The sequence below is a fragment of the Clupea harengus genome, chromosome 16 (assembly GCF_900700415.2).
Source record: "Clupea harengus chromosome 16, Ch_v2.0.2, whole genome shotgun sequence".
Taxonomy (NCBI): domain Eukaryota; kingdom Metazoa; phylum Chordata; class Actinopteri; order Clupeiformes; family Clupeidae; genus Clupea; species Clupea harengus.
The window spans coordinates 17,803,786-17,826,604 of record NC_045167.1 but is presented as its reverse complement, the minus strand read 5'-3'; the positions used below and the strand labels follow the sequence as shown (position 1 = coordinate 17,826,604).

The following is a 22,819-nucleotide window of genomic DNA, read 5'->3' as shown; positions in this document are numbered from 1 at the left end:
TTGTCTTGTCGGCTGATATGGAAATGGAGTGTGGCGCGTGCTGTTTGACACCCACCCCACAACCCTCCCAGGTTAACACACTGTGACGAGACAAAGTGTGATCACGCCTCGAGCTGGGAAAGGTGTGCCCTCACTTCTACCTGTCAGCCAAGCCACGTGTCCTGTCCTCTATTTATAGCCACTTGGGCACTGAGGTGTGAAGGGGAACCACAACCTCTGTGACATTGGCCATGGGTTTGTTGTAGCCGCATTTGGTGAGAGGAATTGGGAGTGTATCAGAGACTGAATTACAGATAAATGCCACGCCCCTTTCCACATCCAATTTATATCAGCTGTCAATCATCTCAAGGCAATACGTTTGATTGGATAAGAGCCTAATGTAATGTCAGTGTCTATATACAGTGGTCTGAATGGCCTCAATACCTGTTTGCCTTGTGTCTACAATGAGGTGCTGTATAGACTGACTGTATTGTATTTGGCAAAGATTCAAACACCCCCCCCACCCCACATTCACCCCAACACCACTTAGCTCAGTCTTTACGAGCTCAACAGTAACAATGAATTATTCAAATGAGAAGTCATGGAAATGTTTGATACGCTGTTTTTATGTGTGGATCTGGTTGCTTGCCAAAAGCTGTGGGTTTTTACGGCCAAAAAGGGCTCCCCCAGCGAGAGTGAGCGGACTGCCATGTCTGTAAGAATAGGAGAAATAACAAATGAATGAGGGAGAGAGTAAAAAAGAGAGGGAGTGAATAAGTGAGAGAGAGAAATAAAGAGACGAGTAAATCTCCAAGTCATGTGAGACTCTAATCTGTATTCCGTGCCTTTCTCTCTAGCTTCATTTTTCTTGTCCATTATTTACAGCTCAGCTGTGTTCATTATCCCAGACTTGGAATTCAATCCTTCCTCAGCTACACATTGTTCTACATTTATTATGATCTGAGTTTCAATCACTGGAATAAGTGTGGCTGCTTTTAACTGCAGACAGACACCCTGTTGTGTCGAACTTCCCCCTGTCCACGACGCTGATATCCCCTCTCTCTTGTGCATGCCCGTATTTCTATTCGGGGCTTGAGGGGAATCCCTTCCTCTCTTTTTCGCTCCAGCAACACAGTCATTTATTTTCATTTCCCCCTCGCTCTGTTTTCCCATTTCTCCCTCTCCTCCTCCTCCTCCTCCTCCTCCCTCCTCCATCCATCCCCTGTCTGACAAACTGGGAGATAGCAGGGAAAAAAAAAGAAAAGAAGCACCGTTACCATGGCACCACATGATCAAGAGAGAAGCTCTGTCTCTTCCCTCCAGATTGCGGGGCTTTGTGCGAGACATGATTGGGAATATTTTAGCCTCTTACTCGATGCCTCCGTCTTCATTTTCACTAATTTCTTGAGAATTCCCCGACCCTGGGCACATCTCATCAGTGGCTATGTAACACCGACAAAGCGTTCGGTCACACTCAGAGTGCTTTTTATTATGACCGTTCCTCTGAGAATTCTGGGAGAACGGCTTTCAGCTGGTTAGCGGTTTAATTGTTCTCTGATAAGGCGAGCGGTAAAAATGACCCAATCAAGGAGCCCTAAGCTTTGCATTCCAATTATGCTCTTAATTATGGAACATACACACATGGAATTATATTCTGGTGGAACTGTCTGAAATCCCAAGAGTGTATGTCCAACCAGCTCGTATGATGATTGACTGGCGTATGATGACTGATTCGTAATTGCACGTTAACGAAAAACATGACTTGCAATGCAATGTTCTCATTTGGATGAGTCTCTCAGGGACTGTGCTAACAGCAGGTAGGGGGGTCCGGGGATGCGATGTGGAGTCTGTGCTCAGGTAGTGGGGACCGGGAATGCGATGTGGAGTCTGTGCTCAGGTAGGGGGGGCCGGGGATGCGATGTGGAGGAATCTCCAGGGTCCCCCCTCTGTGAGTGGTGAAGTCAGGGACGCTGTGAATCCGAGCTGGATGCCAGTCAGGGCAGTCGGCCCAGAAGCTGCTGTTTGTGTGTGTGTGTGTGTGTGTTTCTGTGTGTGTGTGTGTGTACGTGTGGATGGATGTCCATGTGGGTGAGTGGGTGGATGTACGCTCCTGTGTGTGTGTGTGTGTGTGCAGGGGTAATGAGTGTGTGTGTGTGAATTTGCGTGTGTTTGTGTGAGTGAGCATTTCTGAATGTGTGCATCTGTGTTAGGGGTTGTATATATGAGGTACATACAGGTTCGGTGTATGGTTTGTGTGTGTGTGTGTCTGTGTGTGTCTGTGTGTACACCAGGACATCCCTGTATAGAAGGCATACTGTGGAGACTTGCTGTGGTGTAGCTGTGCAGTGTTGGTGGAGGCCTGGGGAGGACTGTGTGCGCTGCTAAAACAGATGGCTGGGTTGGGGGCCAGAGGAGGTGGTGCAGACGGAGGGAGATGATTGGTCAGCTCTGGCAAACAGTCGCTGGTGCACCGAATAAAATACACTGGGTGGGTGGAAGAGAGGAGAGCGGGTGTCTTCGATGAAGGCAAGCCAAGGTTTTCCTCTCCTTTCTAAAAATAGCCCATGTTTCATGACAGAATTACTGTGTGTGTGTGTGTGTCTCTGTGTGTGTGTCTCTGTGTGTGTGCGTAGGTGTAGCCCAAAGTGGAAAGAGGAAACATTATCAGTCACAGTACTCACCAAATCTGACATGTCTGAAATCTGTGGTGTCTTTTTAGTCTAGGATTTATATTCAGGCAGGATATTTCAGGTAACATCAGGCTTTGGCAGAGGAAACAGTCTCTTTTCCATTTATGTTTGACTGCCTTAGCTAATTTATTCAGGCACATAATAAGCCTACTTCTTAAAGGCCAAATAGACGCACCAGCTAGACGTACCAACCTCATGGTGACAGTCTGTTTGATTGCTATTCACTTCTGTCATTAAACAAATATGAATGTTTTGCTTTTTGTTGAACCACTCAAACACACTTGTGCATAAATCATTCGGGGGCTATCAGGTACTGTTTGAACTACAAGCTCTCACTAACCCATGCTGGAGTAATCATAAAAGCTGTTCCTGTGTGTGTCTGTATGATTGAGTGTTTGTGTGTGTGTGTCAGTGCTATGTGAGTGCGTGCATGTGTATACCAGTCTGTTCAGCCTGCCATCTACATTGCATCTAAGCACAGAGGATTTTCAGTGTGTATATGTGTTTGTGTCAATATCCAAGGCATAGAATAGTACTTCCATCCATCCATGTGCGTGTTGTCTATGTGTGTGTGTTGTTGTCTCTGTGTGTGTGTCTGCACGTGTGTGCATAAACATATCACATGGGCTGTAAAGAGGTGGCACTGCCTGTATTTTAATATCCACAGAGCTCTCCTGAAGGGCATGATTTAGTTGTCATATGCCATCATGAGGAAGACGGTCATGTTTAATTCAAAAGCATACATCAGTACATAGAATTACTCGGGGGCATACACATCCATGTTGGAGTATGATATAATTAGATAACATAGAGTGGATTGACAATTGGTATAATTCCACACAGATGTGTGTTGAAGAGTGTGGCGTGTGGCTTTACTTGATGTGGGTGGATATGTGTCAGTTTGTAATTGTGCACGCGTGTGTCTGAAGTCTTCAACAGATTTGTATTTGCCAAGTTAAAACATCTGCCTCATTCACACAGCCTCAATATGAACTAATCCTCAGTGTGACAGGTTATCACTTAATGTAGCGTTGTGTTGGTAATGCACTGGAAGACTAGGGACTCTGGGATTATTCCATACAGTTGTGAATAGTATCTTTTACACCAAAGCTCATACAGGGCTTCTTAGTACTGATGCCCCATTGTCGATAAACAGCCAGTGGCAATTTAACAAGCTGTCAACACACTTGTCAGCTAACCACATTTCTCAACTGCCGTCTGTCTTGGTGTCAAGTGACCCCAGTGACCATAACCTGACTGTTCTGATCCTGACTCCAAATCTATTCCTGTTTGCATTCCTCATTATGAGTAGTGTCAACAAATGTAGGTTCACGGGGGGCCATCCAAAGTGGGACCCAGCACTTAATGTTGCATACTGTAAAAAAGGAAAACGAAGTACCTATACATGATTATATCATATATGTGACCTGCAGATGCTTTATGTAGTTAGAATAGATCCGCTAATCTAATTAATTAATGACTCATCAGTGATTTAAAGGCCACAAGTCTGCAATTCTGGCAGAAGGCTGTTGATATTTTAGCTCAACAGCCAATCAAATTGCACCCCTCTCTGTAATGTGTTGATCAGTCCGAGCCACCATGTTTGTTTCCCATTTACAGTCTCAGGACTGTGAGCACATACAGAGAACGGCTAGAGGACCGTGGGGAGCAATTAGCTGAATTTAACAAAAAATGTATTGGATTACAATTGCGGACTATACTTGTAATGGCTCACCTGTGATTTAATTGAAATATTAAATGAATCAACTCTTAGAATGCCATAAAGCCCAGTCTCGTACAGCTCACAGCAAATGAATAAATGGCATGTGAGATGCATTTACGCAACAAAATGCAAAGTGTGATTACTCAACAACAGCAGAGGATCGCTAACCCTTGCCCAGCAAATGATAGATTATAGGATACAGCCCTAAAACTACCTGTGGTTGGGTAGTATTCGCACATGGTTCGAACTAGTGGTTTGTTATCATAGACATTGAACATTCCACTATTAATCTCAATGGGAATAAAAGGTAGGAAAAAGAAGAGGGAAGTGCAACCATTTTTACACGAGCACTACATGAGGTCAGGACAGACGTGTCAGAGTTGGAGTCGTGTCAATATCTCAAAAGCGCTAGGAGCAGAAGTGGCGCCAAAAAAAACGGGTGGAATAAAGATAAAAACTTAAGAGGAGCAATAGTGTGATTGCTTACACTATTTGAACACATTGAGCAATCACACTAATTACACATGAAACACATAACGCTGGGAGAGACATAATGGGCAGGTGCCACTGTGCCTGCATGGGGAGACAGCGAGGGCAAACTAGAGTGACCTACATAGTAGGAGATACACACCACAAGTGCATTAGCCATCCTTTCCAGAGAGAGAGAGAGAGAGAGAGAGAGAGAGAGAGAGAGAGAGAGATGTGGTTGGTAGGGGCTGAAATAACTTCTGGGAAGGCTGAGAGTAAATTGTGAATTTATAGACTCATTTGGAATGTTGTGAACACCACACGTAGATGAACACACAAACACAAATACACACACACACACACACAAATACACACAATGGGAACTCCACTTACAAATATAACAGTAAGCTTTCCCATGGAACAACACAAGCACACACACATACACTTTTTTTTTATTTCAATCTGAGCTAATGTCCAATAAAGAATTGGGAAAATCAAGACAGTCAAGCCCCTGCATGTTCCTCCATTAATAAGTCATAACAGCGATGCCATGCTAAAAGCATCCGCAGTGTGTCAGCAGCTATCCCAAATTCAACAACAGGACAGTCATCCACAGCCATTCAGTGAGTGCTAATATAAGAACATTTTAAGTAGTGGATCAGAATGTGAATGAGAACCATGCAGAGGTACCCTGTCTGTGGTTCCTGTTGCTCATAAAATAGTTTTTTTTATTATTCTGACACGGACAGAATGCTAAGAATACCTGCTTGATTTAATGGGTCTATTTTTTGTTTATGGCGGAGGGGATTCAGTTGTCCCTTCAGTTGTTCCTGGCGTTTGAACACGAGATCGGTGACGTAAATGGAAAAAAAGGAAAATATTCTTAAATAAAGAATACGACTCATCCGCAGTAAACAGTTAACAGCGCCAGGTCAACCTGAGGATACGATGTCTCCCTCTGTGACCCTTCCCCACTCATTCATCCCTCCCTCTCTCTGTCTCTCTCTCTCTCTCTGTCTCTATCTCTCCCTCTCTCTCTCTGCCTCTCTCTCTCTCTGTCTCTCTCTCTCCCACTTTTTCTGATCTTTCATCATGCCCGCCCCCCTTGGCAGCCATTATGGTGATCACCACATTGCTCACACCTCACTCTAATTCTACCCCCTGACTTCTCTGCTTGGCCTGGCCCAGCTGGTGGCAGTGTTGGTGGGGTCTGCTTCACCCGCTCAATGACACTCAAGGGACTCATTGGGCTGGGCATGACAGGTGCCTGACGAGCTCAACTTTGCCAACGGGTGTCAGCGAGTGGTCATTCTCTCAGATCCAGGGAGACCACCTGGCTAAAACAGTCCACCTAAACGGCTTTTGATGGCCAAACAGCCCCTCTCACGGGTCTGCCCCCATGCCCAGAAGTGATCAGATTGCCCGTTGCCCGGTGATCAAATTGCCGTATCATGCCCAACCCATGCCACTGGTTGTTGTTGTTATTGTTGTTGCCTAATGGCGAGTCCCTGGTACCATCCTGCAGAGGTGACCTCCTTTTATGTCCAGTTCCTCTTTCTGCCTTGAGTGAGGAACTACATCTCCTTTTCCCAGCTGAGATTGACATCACATAATGTGTTACCTTAACAGCGGAAGTAGACCATCAAGCAATAATCTAAACAATTGGTTAGTAAAGGAACTGTATGTGAAAAGGAATGACTATTAATGAAAGAATTACAAAATGATTACCAATGTTATGTATAAATACCAATGTACATTGGGTAAACATCTGGGAGGTTCGTGTTCATTAATTGGACACCGAAGTGACATGGCACAGACAGCAATCTAAAATGATAGACGTGTTGCAAAGGTTTTACATTCAAAGTGTGTATAATATTGCAAACTGGAGTGGCACTAATCACATAGGCAGGGCAGAATTATATAAAATGAGACCACGAAGGCAGAAACACATCTGACGTATGTATGCTAATCTCCTAGCCTTTCTTTCAGCATTTCACATTTCACTACTCTAAACTTTGAGCTGTTGTTGGTCTCGTAAAATAAATGAGTAGAAATCCTCCATCATCATGCTTGATAAGGACATGAGCCATTTTCTCAGTTTACTGCATTAGTTCAACTTCTCCCCTACGTCGCCTAATGACTACAGTGTACCAACAGAGTACTCCGCTCCATATGGTATTTCACTAACAGAGACAGCTTTTTTTTTCTCCCTTTCTATCACTGGGCCACCTATGCCGACATGAGGAAGCAGTTTTAGCTTTAGACACAGTTAGTCATGCACACTGACAGAGTGAGAGTGTGTTTGGTTGAAGAAAGAGAGGATGGTGGGCAGATGCAACGGTGTGTCAGAGTGTTTCTGTGTACCAGTGTGTGTTTATGTATCAGTGTGTATGTGTGTGTGTATTTGTGTATTAGGATACGTGTGTGTGTTTCTATTTGTGTATGTGTGTGTGTGTGTGTGTGTTTGGTTAGGTATCAGTGTGTTTGTGCATGTGTCTGTGTGTATGAGTGTGTGTGTGTGTGTGTGTGTGTGGTGTGTGTGTGTGTGTGTGTGTGTGTGTGTGTATGAGTGTGTTTGGTTAGGTATTAGTGTGTTTGTGCATGTGTCTGTGTGTATGAGTGTGTGTGTGTGTGTGTGTGTGTGTGTGTATGAGTGTGTGTTTGGTTAGGTATCAGTGTGTTTGTGCATGTGTCTGTGTGTATGAGTGTATGTTTGTTTGTGTGTGTCTGTGTGTGTGTGTTTGTGTGTGTATGAGTGTGTGTTTGGTTAGGTATCAGTGTGTGTGTGTGTGTGTGTGTGTGTGTGTGTGTGTGTGTGTGTGTGTGTGTGTGTGTGTGTGTATGAGTGTGTGTTAGTAATGGCTCCCTTAACGGAGAGTGAGTCACCCGTTTCCCAGCAGCTGGGGAAGATGCATTTAGGCTCCTTTAATTAGCGCTTCTGCCTATCATGGAGGCAGAGTCTGTGCCATCTACAGTCTGCTAAACTTTCTCTTTTTCACACACACACACACACACAGACACAGACACAGACACACACACACACACACACATATGCGCTACTCTCACCGATGTCTCTGTCTCTTTTACTGCATTTCTCACCCTTTTTCTTCCTCCCTCTCCCTTTCACTTTCTTCCTTTCAGTATTTTTTCTCACATCTTCTTTATCACCCTCTTTCTCACTCTCTCTCTCTCTCTCTCTGTATTTCTTTGTCTTCTTCCCATTGAAGTGGTAATTAAGATTCACATGTTCTAAACTGTACTCTGTGAACACCCTTTTGCTGTTTGTGTTGCGCAGAGTACTGGATAACAAAGGTTGTCCTAGCTGGCTCCGCTCTTAGTTTCCATAGGGACAGAGAGACCTACTTATTGCCAATAACCTTCCCAAAATTTCTTTCAACATGTCCAAGGTCCCTCTCTCTCTCTCTCTCTCTCTCTCTCTCTCTCTCTCTCAGTCTCTGTCTGTCTCTCTCTCTCCGGATCTGGTAGTTGAGGTCAGGTTGGAACAAAGTGAACACGGTGCTTGCAGACACCTCTCAGGAGGGCACAGGCTGCCCCAAATCTGTCCCTCCTGCCACCGCTGTGCACCCCCCACCTCTAGCTGTGAGTGTGGTGGAGGTGAGCCTGTCAGGGGAGCCCTGCTTCTGAGTCCCTTGAGGCACGCTAGCAGCCGCGCTGTTAGCCATAGCAACTTAGCTTTTAGAATTGAAGATGTTAGCTATGGCTGCTTATATTTACTGACATTTGCCAACTGGAGCTGTTTGTCTTTTTCTTAGCTTTGAATGCTATAGCTACTTAGCTTTGTCATTGGAGTTGTACGCTAGAGCTACTTAGCTTTCTCATTGGAGTTGAATGCTATAACTACTTAGCTTTGTAACTAGAGCACGAGGTTAGCGGCGCGAGACATAGTGGGCGTGAAAACTGCATAGGACGACTGTTGCAATCAAGAGTGCAGAGTGTGCACTTTAAAGTCGTGTACTGACTTTGTAATGTTTGATAAAACATGAGGGAAGGATTTTTTTCAGCCAGGCTTAAATGTATGTCTCCCTCTTCATCAGACTCCATGAACGTGGGCAATCCACTGAGATGACCTTTTTTGAACATTTTGCACAGGCTTTGATCGTAGTCATAGTTTTTGCAGAGGGCAGGTTGACATGGCTGCAATCTAAGGACCTTCCCAGAGATCCCGTTTCTGTCTCCCCTGCTCCACCTAATGTGCTATCACACATTCGTACATGAACATGAAGGTGTTAATGGGATGCAGACTACTTTATGTGTGAACGTACTAGGCAGGCCGATCTGTCACACATCTAGTGTGTAATAGTTGTCACATTTCTTGCATATGGTTTCAATCTGGGACATTTACAAATGTATTCCACAAAAAGCATGTCCCAATACACTGGTACAAACAAAACATGTAACTTGTATCCTTAAATAGCGGCATATGGACCCCACCTGGGTATTGTCATCATTATACTCAGTAATGCCAATCATATTTCTACCACAGCAAAGCTGCTACCAGGCGGTCCTTAGAATAAACTAACTCAGAGGTACCTGCGTCATACTATATTATTCTTTAAAGAGTAATAATAGTAATAGCACTCCTGTCTCTTTCATGAAAATAAGACACACAGCAGTCATACTGTGATCACAACACAGAGAGGCTGTTGGGAGCTGAACACTAAAACAGCCAGGGGCTAGAGAAGAGATCATCAGCTTCAGTATTCTGTTTCCTTTTTTAATATCCCTCCTGTTTGTCATTTGTTTCAGCATCCTCTTTCTAGCCATTAGCCACGCTCCATTTAGGCGATGAGGACATAGACCTGCTTTTTGCATAAACATAAGCAATCATACTGACTGATGTTATCATTATGTCTAATAGAATAGGCATACGTACATCCTGTCGTAGAGCTGAAACCGGAGATGCTAATGCAAGCCTGGTGCAGTTGCTGAGGAATATGTGAAACATGAAGCCAACGCCTATATTAATAACAGAGGTGACACATTTCAGATTGTTTCCCTGAAGTTTAAAATTACTAAGGTAAATACAAGGCTGAATGCAAATATTAGGATCAGGTGATGGTCAGGTGATACTATCAGCTCTTTATAAGGAATACTTTGGCATGGAAATAGACTTCCTTTTTTTCCCCATTTTCACATTTGAGTAAACCTTTTCACATTTCTGTATTTTAACATTCACGTTGACAGATTCACCTCTGTTGATTTTTTTGTAAAAGGTATTCACCTTTTTTGGTCAAAGGCTAACTCGGGGCCGATGTTTTCCAGAGTGATTCACTGGTGGGTGAGTTTACCCAGCGAGCGCCCTTCCTCATCTTCCTCCTCCTCATCTCTCCTCTCTGACTCACTGCTGTCTCACACACCCACCGTTTGATTAGACCTGGGAAGCACAGAGGCACCTTTAAAAAACACACACAAACAAACAAACAAAACAAATGTTCCTGATCGACCTGGCCTGGTCGACTTCTCATTTACTGGCGTGCTGGCAGTGGGAGGGCGTCTTTCAGATGTTAAGTGGATTAGTGTAACAGTCCAAGGTGCCGAGGCGGGAGGTGGGTGGGGTGGGGTGTGGTGGGGGGTGGTAGAGAGAAGAACAACGAGACCAAAGCGACGCTCCTGCTACCTTGTCATTGTACGGTTGTCAATAACAACCAGCCTGGGTTGGCATGGGTGAAAACAATGAGGTGAGGTCTGACGTGCGACGGTGGGTCTCTTTACTCCTAATGCAGCAGTTCAGGAGCAAATTAGTCTGTCAGCTTTGTATTTAAGGCATCACACACACACACACACGCACACACACTCACACTCACACAGACACACACACACACACACACACACACACATACACACACACACAGAGACGCAGTGTGAATGTGAATTTGTTTATTTCCCTGGCTAATGGATTCAAGTCTATTGAAGCCCACAGAGGGCTGGCCTTTGGTACACAGAAGATATGTTAATTAATATTGTTCAAGCTTCCTGGCTGACTATCTCTCTTTCTCTTTCCCTCTCTCTCTCTCTCTCTCTCTCTCTCTCTCTCTTTCTGTCTCTTTCTCTCCCCCTCTTAGTTTTTTGCTCTCGGCTCCTTGTTTTTCATCATGGTCTCCATCACCACGTTCTGCCTAGAGACGCACGAGGCGTTCAACACCATCATCAACAAGACGGAGGCGGTGCGTAACGACAGCCTGCCGGACCTGGGCCCGCAGTTCGAGATCGAGACGGACCCTGCGCTCCTTTACGTTGAGGGCGTGTGCGTGCTCTGGTTCACCATCGAGTTCATGGTGCGCGTGGTCTTCTGCCCGGTCAAGAAGGAGTTTGCCAAGAGCCTGCTGAACATCATCGACTTCGTGGCCATCCTGCCCTTCTACCTGGAGTTGGGCTTGAGCGGGTTGTCGTCCAAGGCGGCCAAGGACGTGCTGGGCTTCTTGCGCGTGGTGCGCTTCGTGCGCATCCTGCGCATCTTCAAGCTGACGCGCCACTTTGTGGGGCTGCGCGTGCTGGGCCACACGCTGCGCGCCAGCATCAACGAGTTCCTCCTCCTCATCATCTTCCTCGCCCTCGGCGTGCTCATCTTTGCCACCATGATCTACTACGCCGAGCGCCTCGGCGCCAACCCGGCCGACCCCACGGCCAGCGACCACACCATGTTCAAGAACATCCCCATCGGCTTTTGGTGGGCGGTGGTCACCATGACAACGCTGGGCTATGGCGACATGTACCCGCAGACGTGGTCGGGCATGCTTGTGGGCGCGCTCTGCGCCCTGGCTGGCGTGCTGACCATCGCCATGCCTGTGCCCGTCATCGTCAACAACTTTGGCATGTACTACTCGCTGGCCATGGCCAAGCAGAAGCTGCCCAGGAAGAGGAAGAGGCACATCCCGCAAGGGGCGCACGTGGGCACGCCCACCTACTGCAAGGCTGAGCTGCATGCCACCTGCAACAGCACGCAGGGAGACCTCTGTCTGAACAAGGGGCCCAGAATGCTGGAGCGCAACCGATCAGGTGAGAGGGGAGGAGAGGAGAGGAGAGGAGAGGAGAGGGGAGGAGAGGAGAGGAGGGGAGGGGAGGAGAGGAGAGGAGAGGGGTGGAGAGGAGGAGATGGGAGGAGAGGAGAGGAGAGGAGAGGGGTGGAGAGGGGAGGAGAGGAGAGGAGAGGAAAGGAGAGGGGGGAAGGAAAAGAGTAGAACATTTGAAGGGAGAGGAAAGGAAATGAAAGAGATAAAAAAAGAGTAAAGGTATTTGGGAATATCACTGAAGTGTGTGTGTGTTTATGCAGCACACGTATACGTGACTATTCTTGCATTAGCTTGTGAATGAACCTTGATATGTCTTGTGTTGTACATGATGTGATTGATGGGGTTGGGTGGCATGCAGTCTGGTAGGGGTTTCTCATCTCATGTGGAAAGTAGTTGTCATTTTGAGGGGTATTCCTCAGGGAGCTCTCGCTTTTTCTTTCTCTCCCTCTCCCTCTCTCTCTCTCTATCACTCGCTCTCTCTCTTTCTCTCCTTGAGGCCTCTAGCTGGCAGGGTAAGATTGAGTTTCTCCCCTTCTCCTCCCCAACCCACCCGCCTGTTGCCACGGAGATAAGACCACGATGCGTTTGTGGGTAATTCAGGAGTGGAGATGGGAGGTGATTGCGAGGAAAGCATTTCATCCTCCGATGGCCTTCAGAAAAAAAAGACGTCAGTCCTTCCGTAGCTACTGTGTTATTGTTCCCCATTCCCTATCTCAAAGTTATTGTTCTTGTCATTCATGGTGGGGGTAGGAAGCTGTGGGTTCTTTGTGTGCGCCCCTGTTATTGTCTCTGACACTGTCAGGTGAAGACGCATATGCAAAGGTGTCAGGCAAGATGGTGTGGGGCTGTTGCGGATCATGAGCACGAGCCGTCTTTTGGTCAGATTCTGGTGTCATTTGCATTTCAGGCGGGTCTACAGGAAGCGTGATGTGGACAGCCCACTTTTATGATGTAAATCTCTACATTTGAGGTGGAAATGAGGGAGTGATGAAAGCAAAATGCACCGATGACATAATTATCATTATCATTATCATCAGCTGCCCACCATTTTGTTGTGTGAGATCAATCGGTCACTGTGTTCACCAAATAATCTCTGTTACGTGTGAGTGAAGATAGAAACAGGTATTGATGTGCATCCACGCTAAGGACAATAAGTGGCCCTTGTGTCAATAATGATTGATATGGAATATAATCAGTTGTTTCCAAGCAACCATCAATCTTGATTGACATTGTAGGAGTCAGTAAAGGGAGTGGGATTGAATAAAGGGTCAGTGAAGGTCAGTTCAATCACCCTATTCTATAGCATAGGAAACATGAACCCAAGTGTAAAACTTACACATGCTATATATCAAAACAGGCCTGCATATGGACACAAGGGGGCACCGATTATAGAATACACACATAGACAGAAGACTACAGACTACACTATACTATGCACACACATACACACACAGACACACACACACAGAGACACACACACACACACACACACACATATTCACTCAAACAACCACCACACACAAAGGCTAGCATGAGTCATCATGAGTCCACCTGTAGTCTGTCTATTTCAGACCCCCCGCCACCCTCAGTCCACAGTCCACAGTCCACCCCAAGCTGTGCTGACCCCTGCATGTCTTTTGAAGCTTTTAACATACGCCTGACCTCCTCTTTCCTGCTGACCGCTCTCCCTTACCTCCCTCCCTCCCCCCCGCCTCTTCCATCTCTTCCCACCTCACTCAGTGCTGTCGGCCGACTGCAGCGGAGGAAGTGACATCACCACGTCCCCGGAGGAGCGCATGCCCATGCGACGCTCGAGCGCACGGGAGCAGGACCCGCGCGGCGGCGGCACCTGCTTTTTGCTCGCCGCCAGCGACTACAGCTGCCCTGCCGATGGAGGCATCCGCAAGACAGGTAGAGGCATCGTACACGCACAGACACACACTCACATGTCAGCATACACACAGAAACACACACACACACACTCCCTCATGGCAACACACGTAGAGAAAGAAATGCCAGTGTACACAAGCTGATACAGGTAAAGGAGTGGCTACCCTCATACATGCACACACACACACACAGACACAAAAACACATACACACATATACACCCACTCTCTCACTCTCTCACACACACACACACGCACACACAGGCAGGAGGGGAAACACTTCCTCACACAATCATTCTGAATCACCCAGAGAGACAAACGCCGTGGCCATCCATCAAAATTTCATTCTCATCTGTCATGCTTTGATGAGCTCATGAGTGATGTGATGTCATGTGATGCTCTCGTCTGTCATGGAAAATAGACCCTCCCCAATTACTCATCAAAGTTCAATTAGAAGGCCACAACAGACATCATGACTAATTTCCCACCTTTTTCCACTTTGGGTTTCTTTCTTTTGTTTATCTCATTCCTCGTCTCTTTTAATTGGTGTAAGGAAATCCAGATTTACCAGATTTTTCCATTATATTAGACACATGGCGATAATAATAAAACCCAAGACAAAATTATGTTTTCTAAAACAAAGTTGTGGCGGAGCCTAAAGAGATGATTGACAGCTGTCTCCCCATGTCACAAGCTCTGGCGGCGCAAAGCATAGTAGGCTGTTCCATAAGCGTGGCGCTGCCGAGCAAAAGTAAGTCTATGCTAAAGGAAGCATGGATATGTGCCTAAATACTACTCCTCATGTGTGTGATTTGATCTCGGAACTTCAGAATTTCACCAGCATGGCAGTGTGCTTCTTTGATTAGCGCCTCAGGCAAATGATAAAGCAACAGGAAGAGGACCCGTTTGAGCTCACCTAAGGAGAGTATGACTGCAGGGCATCGCTAATGGCTGCTTTGTATGCACACGCTAACACGCTAACTCCCCCGAGAGGGAGCAAGGGAGAGGCATGGGAGCATTGCCCTAGGGCTATGTAGAGAAATGGCCCTTCACCGGGCCAGCGAGACAGCGCTGTTAAGGGCAGGGCCCAGACAACCTGCCTCCTGCTCATCCACAGAGACTGGGAGCTGAAAGGGCATCTTAAGGTTAGCATCTGCTGAGCTTAGCGCTGAGGAGAAGGACAAAGCATGGAGTCCCCGGTGCGGCGATATTTTGATAGCAAATGCAAAATTGGCTTTTAGATAGCAGAGAGAAAAAAATGGACGTTGTGGCAAATTGTGGTCTTCAGAAACCTGCTTTTGTGTGGACATTCTTGTTTTGGGAGTGTCCACAATGAGAAGAGAACGTCTTTGTGTGCAATTCTTAGATTTCGTTTCGTCTAGGATTACTTGATCGATGTTATAAATTACTTCTGAATCAAGGCATATGACCTTATAAGAATGTATTCTATCCAATGAAAATGTGGGGAGCTTAAAAGAATATACTGTCACTGTCAATGCAAATTCACTGTCACTGTCAATGCAAACATTTTATGGACATAAAATAACTCCCTTTAAGGTCCTTACCTCCATATAAGGTCCTTACTTTTTTCAGTAAATAATTTTTTTCAGTTGAATACACCATCTTTTTGGCATCAGGCTTTGTGTGCGGAGTCCTTTCTTTCCCCATATCTACTGTTTTGGATTTGACACATATCTATCAATACACAGACATAAGTGTAAGGCGCAGACACCACGCTCTATCAGAAAATGTGTCTGAAATAATATTCGGTTATTTATCCAAAGTATGTCAAAACTTAACCTATATTATTTAATATTAGTTAATTATTAATCTCAACAGCAAAATAGGACCCATTATGTGTTTCTACTTACATATAAAGAACATATATGTATGATTTCAGTTGGCAAATACTGTAGTCTCATTTATATATCATGTGTAGAGTAATGTCAACTAACAAGAATTGCTTGTGACTTATAGTAGTGATATGAAGTTGAACTGTAAATGATCCAGGGAATATAATAATAATAATAATAATAATTCATTTAATTTATAGCGCACTCTATATTCGTCTGAATCTGAGAGTGCTACAGTAAAAACATAGTTAAAACATAGTTAAAACAGCCTATAATAAAACATAGTTAAAAGCATAATTAAGAACATCGTTAAAAAACAACATAGTTACAAACATAGTTAAGAACATACTTAAAAAAAACTAAGTTTTAAAAACATCGTTTAAAAACATAATTTACAAACATAGTTAAAAACATAGTTAAAAACATGGTTAAGAACATAGTTAAAAACATGGTTAAGAACATAGTTAAAAACATGGTTTAATAACATAGTTTAAAAACATAGTTTACAAACATAGTTTACAAACATAATTTAAAAACATAGCTAAAAAACATAGTTAATAACAGAGTTAAGAAACATAGTTAAAAAAACATAGTTAAAAACCTAGCTAAAAACATAAACTACTAATAATAAGTTTTAAAAGGTAAGAAACGCCTTTCTGAATAAAAAGGTTTTTAGGCCAGTCTTAAAACAGTCCAGTGTCTGTGTTGCCCTTAAGTGGTCAGGGAGGCTGTTCCACAGGCGCGGTGCTGCCTGTATATATAAATATTTCTCATACATAGTTAATGTCAACATACTGACTTTTGGTGGAAATTAAAGATCTGTAAAACATGGGGTGTCCTTACACTGACAGTGACAGTAGATTGACTCTCCAATAACCTCAGTTTAAACTACACAAAATGCCTGAGGACATCCCTTCACTCAATCTCAGGGTCTGGTGATTTCCCTCGGGTTCCTCTAACATAGTGAGCAGAAATGCTAACTTGCATCTCTGGCAGTGATGCGCACAACTCCCCAAGCACACAGCACATGCATGTCTTTACATCACGCTGGTCTATACCTAACTAAAAAAGCCAGGTGTCCGTGATTATGGCCATGGTCAAAATTCTCCACATGTTTAAATGTATGTAAGTTGTGAAGTAAATCTGTTTCAAATACTTGGGGACACACATTGACTGAGGCAGAGTCATGACAGGAGGTTGTGGCTGTTCTCTCCTGCTGTGTTCAGCACACCAGTGCCTAAAGCCCAATTTATGGTTGTCCGTTTACGGAGACACGGAGAGCCCTCTCCGTTGTGGCAAACCCTCTCCGAGCACCTCTCCGTGGCCTGACGTGCACAACGAGTCCGTCGAGGCAACCCCGTGACCACGGAGTAACAGAGTCGTAGAAGTATAATTTGGCCTTAAGTCTCACGTCTCCTCGGAGGTCTGACTGATTCCAGATAAAGGGGGACACCCCGACCCAGCACCAGTGCTCCGACAGCCTGCACAAACACAGGCTCCAGGTTTAGGAACAAGAACGCCTCCGCCTGTATTTTGTGTCTATCAGGCGGATCCGCTAATTAAGCCAGGGAGCAGAATTTACTTCTGAGTGAAATTAGCCATCTGTGTGGTGGTGCGTGAACCAGTTACTTTTAACCTCTGGTACACAGGCACCATGGAGACACTGTCCTCCTAGGATGGAGGTACTGCGTTCCCATTGGTTCACAATAGAACAGATCGATGGACAGCTGCTCTCCCAAATTAAGCAAAGAAGATGAATTTAGTCCTTTGGCAGTCCACAGACCACATCCAACATGAAAAAGTTTATTACACAATTGGAAAAATGGTAAAAATGAATAATGTTAATAGTTACAGCTGTGATAGGAAAAGCAACACAACACACTTACCACAAACTGCCCAAGGCCTTGACTTCAACTCTGTACATGTCAGTCAGCTGGCCTCAGTCAGTCAGTGAAAGCCCAGATTAAAGAGGGAGAACACACAGCTAGAGAATAACTGTCTAGGTGGACGGCTTGTTTACTATAAATGAGACTGCACTTTGTTCAGACGATGTGTATACTTTACTGAGTCACAGAGAGGCAAGAGGTAGGTGTCCTGCTGTCTCTCATGGAGACTGGGGGGAGTTGAGTTTGTCCAGTTATGCTGTTAATCAATTAAACTGTTTCAACACAGCCTCAGTTGCCTTTCAGTTCATGAAATGTGGCTTCAGTGAACGACAACACACAGTCGACTCTTCGTATAAAAAATGTCAACAATGGTAGCCTTAGTCCAGTTTCACTATTTTCACCAACCACAGCATCACAGGGCATCACCAGTCACAAACATCATCACATCACTGTCACGAGTCAACTTTAAAAAATCTCTGTAGTAGTACCGTCACCATAATGAGTTAGTTAGTTAGCTAGTTAACCCTAGTTTAACACACCCTTTAGCATACGATGTGTGTGTGTGAAAAATGAAACCTGTACTCATGCTCCATCGGACTGGTACACTCTCATCTTCACTAATAAGCATTTGACTGCACACTATCGAGATGAAGCTCTGGTTTCACTGTATTTGCACTGTGCATGATGCTTTGTGCCTGAGATCATGTCTTACTTACGTTTGAGTTCTTCTCTGGCTGTAGTCTGTGTTTGCTTTATCTATATGTTTTTGTGTGGTTGTGCCAGAATGGGTCTACTTTTGTGGGTCTTAATGTGCATTTTCTCGCATTTGAAGGCTATGAGAAGTCGCGGAGCTTAAACAACCTAGCAGGCTTGGCCGGTAACACGCTGAGGCTGTCTCCGGTGACCTCGCCCTACGGCTCCCCCTGTCCACTGCGGCGCTCGCGGTCTCCCATCCCGTCTATTCTGTGAGGTCCCCATCCTGGCGTGACAGCTGTCCATACCTGTGCCTGTAGAGAAATACCCCAAAACTCTCTTAGTGGAAGACCCCCCACCCACTAGCCCAGCTCTGTAGATTAGCATAAAGGACATTGTACATGTTAGTAATTTGTAAATATGAAAGATTAATATATTGGCATTAGCCAAGAGTAACAGTTCCCTTCTATTTGAACAGCTTCTACTAGATGTGACTGCTGCCACTGAAAATGATCCTCATTCACATTTCTCCTCTGTCCTTTATCTCTGGCAATAAAAAAAGAACTCTTATTTGGCAGATAAAGACATAGCTCAGAATTCAGAGAGAGGACTGGACTGTAGTGATGTTTTTGATGATTCTAAAAGAATATGTGCTTCCAGAAAAAGAAAAAGAGAAAGCAACAATGCTAAATGCTAGATATCACCTCAGTAGGACCTCACATGTGTGTGTGTGTGTGTGTGTGTGTGTGTGAGAACTTTTGTCCACGCTTTCTGTTTGTCTTGGACTACTTGTCTTGGCTCACTGGTGCACTCGCACGGCCACCGCTCCGCCCTCTCTCCACCACCCTCTCGGGCCCAGCCTTGTTTGCATGGATCATCCCTCCTCATCGTCTGCAAGCAGCATGGCCGACAGAAAGACCAATAACAGAAAATAACAAACCAACAACAGGATTGTGAGAGACATGAAAAGAAACTGGACAGAAACAAAACAACATTGCAGGGTGTGATGTGGGGGTGGGGGGTTGCTGGACTTCATATGTGTGTGTGTGTGTGTGTGTGTGTGTGTGTGTGTGTGGTGTGTGTGCTTGGGTGTGTATGTACTGTATGTATGTCTGTATTCAGGCACGGGCTGAAAACAAGGAACAAAAACTTAAGACATGGAATGCACACTTTTTTTTGTATTTGCATGAGTATGCTCATCTGCTGCTTTCTGTCACATTTGATTTCTTTTCTGGTCTCGACTGGTCTGGTCTGATGGTTTAAAAAAAAAAAAATCCTCAGCCCTGCTGCCAAGCTGAAGTGTCTCCGGTTGTTTGCACACAGATAACTGCAAAGACCTTGTCTATACTGGGTACACGCAAGCAGAGAACAGCGTGCTATCTTAAAGGGGCAGGGGAAGAGATACAAACCTGGCACTAAGGTAAAACTGTCCTCAATTTACTGTAACAGTCTGTTTGATTTGTGCAAAAAAGACCGCAAAGACCAATCTAATCACCTCACATTTTGACTGAACGCAATGAAATGTACAATGCCACTGCTTTTTGTTTTTCAATCGCATGTCATGCCATGTCACACTGAAGCTCAAGATGTGCCACTCCATCAGACACATAAGACGCTATACTTTGATCCACCAGCACCTGTTAATATATCAGCAAAGGTACATGCTAAAGGTACACACAGTACATACTGCAGTCCTAAACGCCACACGCATCCATTTCTATTATAGCAACGGCATTATAAAAATGCTTATCAATAGACAATAGGCAATACTGACTTGTAACAATACAACTTCCTGTTGTCTTGCTTTCTACATAAACATAGATAGACACAGCAATGAATTGGTATGCTAGACAAGTCAAAGATCCAGCTCTTAAGCCTTCGGGTGTCATTAGCAGTGACGCATACAGCATACATCCTTCCCTCATGAGTTGTTGGATGCGCTCATACAGGTGTCTCAGAGGGTATAGCCTTCTCCTCTAGGAGCGGTAAGGTTGCTAAGCAACTGGTGTATTCAAACTCATGCATTCCACCTGACTTTGTTGTGTGTTCTAATTCTGAGAAAGGAACACTGCAGTGGTTCATTCAAGCTTGGTGAATTTTGTGGCCAGGTCACGTTTGCAATAGAGGACATGGTTTGTTTACATTAAAAGAAGATGTATCATTAAACGTATATGTGTTATTAATGTGTAGATATGTGTCAAATGTAAATCATGGATTACTTGTAGATACACCTGAGCATGAAACGGCATGTCAGTACTTGTACATTAGAGACAAATAGGCCTAAATGCATTTTGATATTTAGAGATGAGTGCAGTTTAATTTTTTATGGATATATATATTTTTATTTGATTATGTTAACTGAAGCAAAAAAAAGTGGAAATGACTTAAGTGGGTGCCTGTTTATGGATCCTATTGCTACTTAGGAAAACCCATGGATTCGGACACGTTGCCATGGTGTTGAAACGCAGGACTGTAATCCTCCAATCTTGGGCGAGAACACTGTCTGGGGATTGGAAGCCAGCAAGTCAAGAGGAAGTGGGGTACTTGTCATTTATCGTTCATATTTTTTGAGAGAAAAGGGATCGTCTGGACAGCTTTTTTTTGTTGTTGTTTTTTTTTGGAACTTCAAGTTCCTACTTTCAACGGCTGTTGTCCACAAGGAGCCAATAAGCCAACTAAGGACATGCTGTACACACACATTTACTAACAAATATGAGACAGAGACAAAAGACAGAGACAAAAAAGGACACCATTCACCTAAAGGCCAGATACCTGATCCTGTATACATACTTATCATAACCCTGTACATACTGCTGAATCCCCCAAGAGCACATGGGTACGACCATGTCCGGTATGTCTTTTTACTAGCGGGTCAATTCCATTTTTGTGCAGTGACCAGACTCACACCTTGCCACCTGTACTAGCCATGGCTTCTCTCCTTGCAATAAGTGTACTACAATGTGTAGGCTTTGAAGCGCTTATAGGGGTTATTCATGAAGGTCACTGGCTGTGTCAGTGATGGTAGGGGCCCCGCTTTTAGCACAACAGACAGCGTCATGACTCGCATAAGACGATCGCCGTTTGATTTCTAAAACTCTGTGTCGACAGAATACAGTGTTCTCTCCACCGTTGTCCATGTGTTTCATGTCAACAGAACCATCGATTACAAACATGGACAATCTGGGATGGGTTGATTCACATGATAGTGTTGCTGCTATATTATCAGAAAACGAAATAAAACTTGTGTAGGAGTAATCGAAAGGCTATTTTTCATAACCTTACAGAGGCACACACACACACACACACACACACACACACACACACACACACACACGCATACAACTTGTTTGAGATGTAATTAGTGAAATAATTTATTTAGCTCACTCCAATGTCTTGGAGTGCCTTCTATACTTTCAAACCACAAAATTTGATTCACAGACTTGTATCTATTGCAAATTAACCCAAATACACTTAGTCACTTTTTCTTATAATATGTGAAAGCAAATACAGTGTCCTCAAATAATCAACAGATAGAATGATAGAATTTCCTATTTAATGATTAAAAACATTTAAGATGCTGTGACTTTTTGCAAGCCAACATAGGCAGCGATGCATTTCTGAATCAGCTGGGATTACTTATGACTTTCCCAAATGATGTGCCTCTACCATGCAGCTTTATGAATAACCCCCAGAGTGTTGAAAACTAATAGATTATTACTATATCAAGTTTAATAGATCCATATACTAAGCATAGGAAGAAACATAATGTGGGAAGTTGAATAAATGTGACATACAGTCATCAGTGCTCTAATTCCTTTTAGTAGTTTTGGTGAATTTGTTTGTGTGTGTGTGTGTGTGTGTGATTGTGTGTGTGTGTGTGTGTGTGTGTGTGTGTGTGTGTGTGTGTGTGCGTGTGTGTGTGTTTCCGTGCGAATGTTGGATATGATCCAACAAAAATAGAATCCCAATGTTGAATTCCAGTCTATTTAAGTGCAGGATCTTTTGCCAGTTACAGTGAATCTGGCAGCTTATCTGGCAAACAGCCCATCAAAAAAGAATCTGATCCTTTTTGCAATAACGCTCCAAAATGAAGTTTACCGATTCACACTGTGATGTCAATGCCATTCAGCTGACACGGTCTCAATACTGGGGTGAGAGGGTCATAAAACACACACACACACACACACACACACACACACACACACACACAGTCTCAATACTGGGCAGAGAGGTTCATAAAACACACACACACACACACACGCACACACGCACACACACACACACGCACACACACACACACACACACACACACACACACACACACACACACACACACACACACACACTCACACACACACACTCACACACACACACAGACACACACAGTCTCAATACTGGGGGAGAGGTTCATAAAACACAAAGGCCATGGCGCAATCTCTGCTCTGGACCTGAAATATTTGATTTCGGATGGAAATATTACATTCCCCCTATCATCTCAGCCTTAGATAGATTAAGATTGTCACATCAGAATGGCTTGCATAGTGATTGTGAGGTGTGTGTGTGTTTGCGTGGGAAAGAGAGAGAGAGAGAGAGTCTGTGTTTGTGTGT

The 22,819-nt window shown here is 44.4% G+C and overlaps 1 protein-coding gene across 3 annotated transcripts in view; it reads left to right on the top strand.

Annotated features, from left to right (window-relative positions):
- The window catches only part of kcnc2 (potassium voltage-gated channel, Shaw-related subfamily, member 2), a 58,046-nt gene extending 36,024 nt beyond the window's left edge, over positions 1 to 22,022 (top strand). The window contains exons 2-5 of one of the 3 annotated variants that reach the window (XM_031582754.1): positions 10,944 to 11,877; positions 13,632 to 13,802; positions 19,535 to 19,631; positions 20,635 to 22,022. In XM_031582754.1, the coding sequence (XP_031438614.1) occupies positions 10,944 to 11,877; positions 13,632 to 13,802; positions 19,535 to 19,596 (1,167 nt within the window). In that variant the 3' untranslated portion in view covers positions 19,597 to 19,631; positions 20,635 to 22,022. Of the gene's footprint in view, positions 1 to 10,943; positions 11,878 to 13,631; positions 13,803 to 19,534 lie in introns of all 3 variants that reach the window. The other 2 variants (XM_031582755.1, XM_031582753.1) reach the window with 2 other exon arrangements.
- The last annotated feature ends 797 nt before the right edge of the window (positions 22,023 to 22,819 follow it).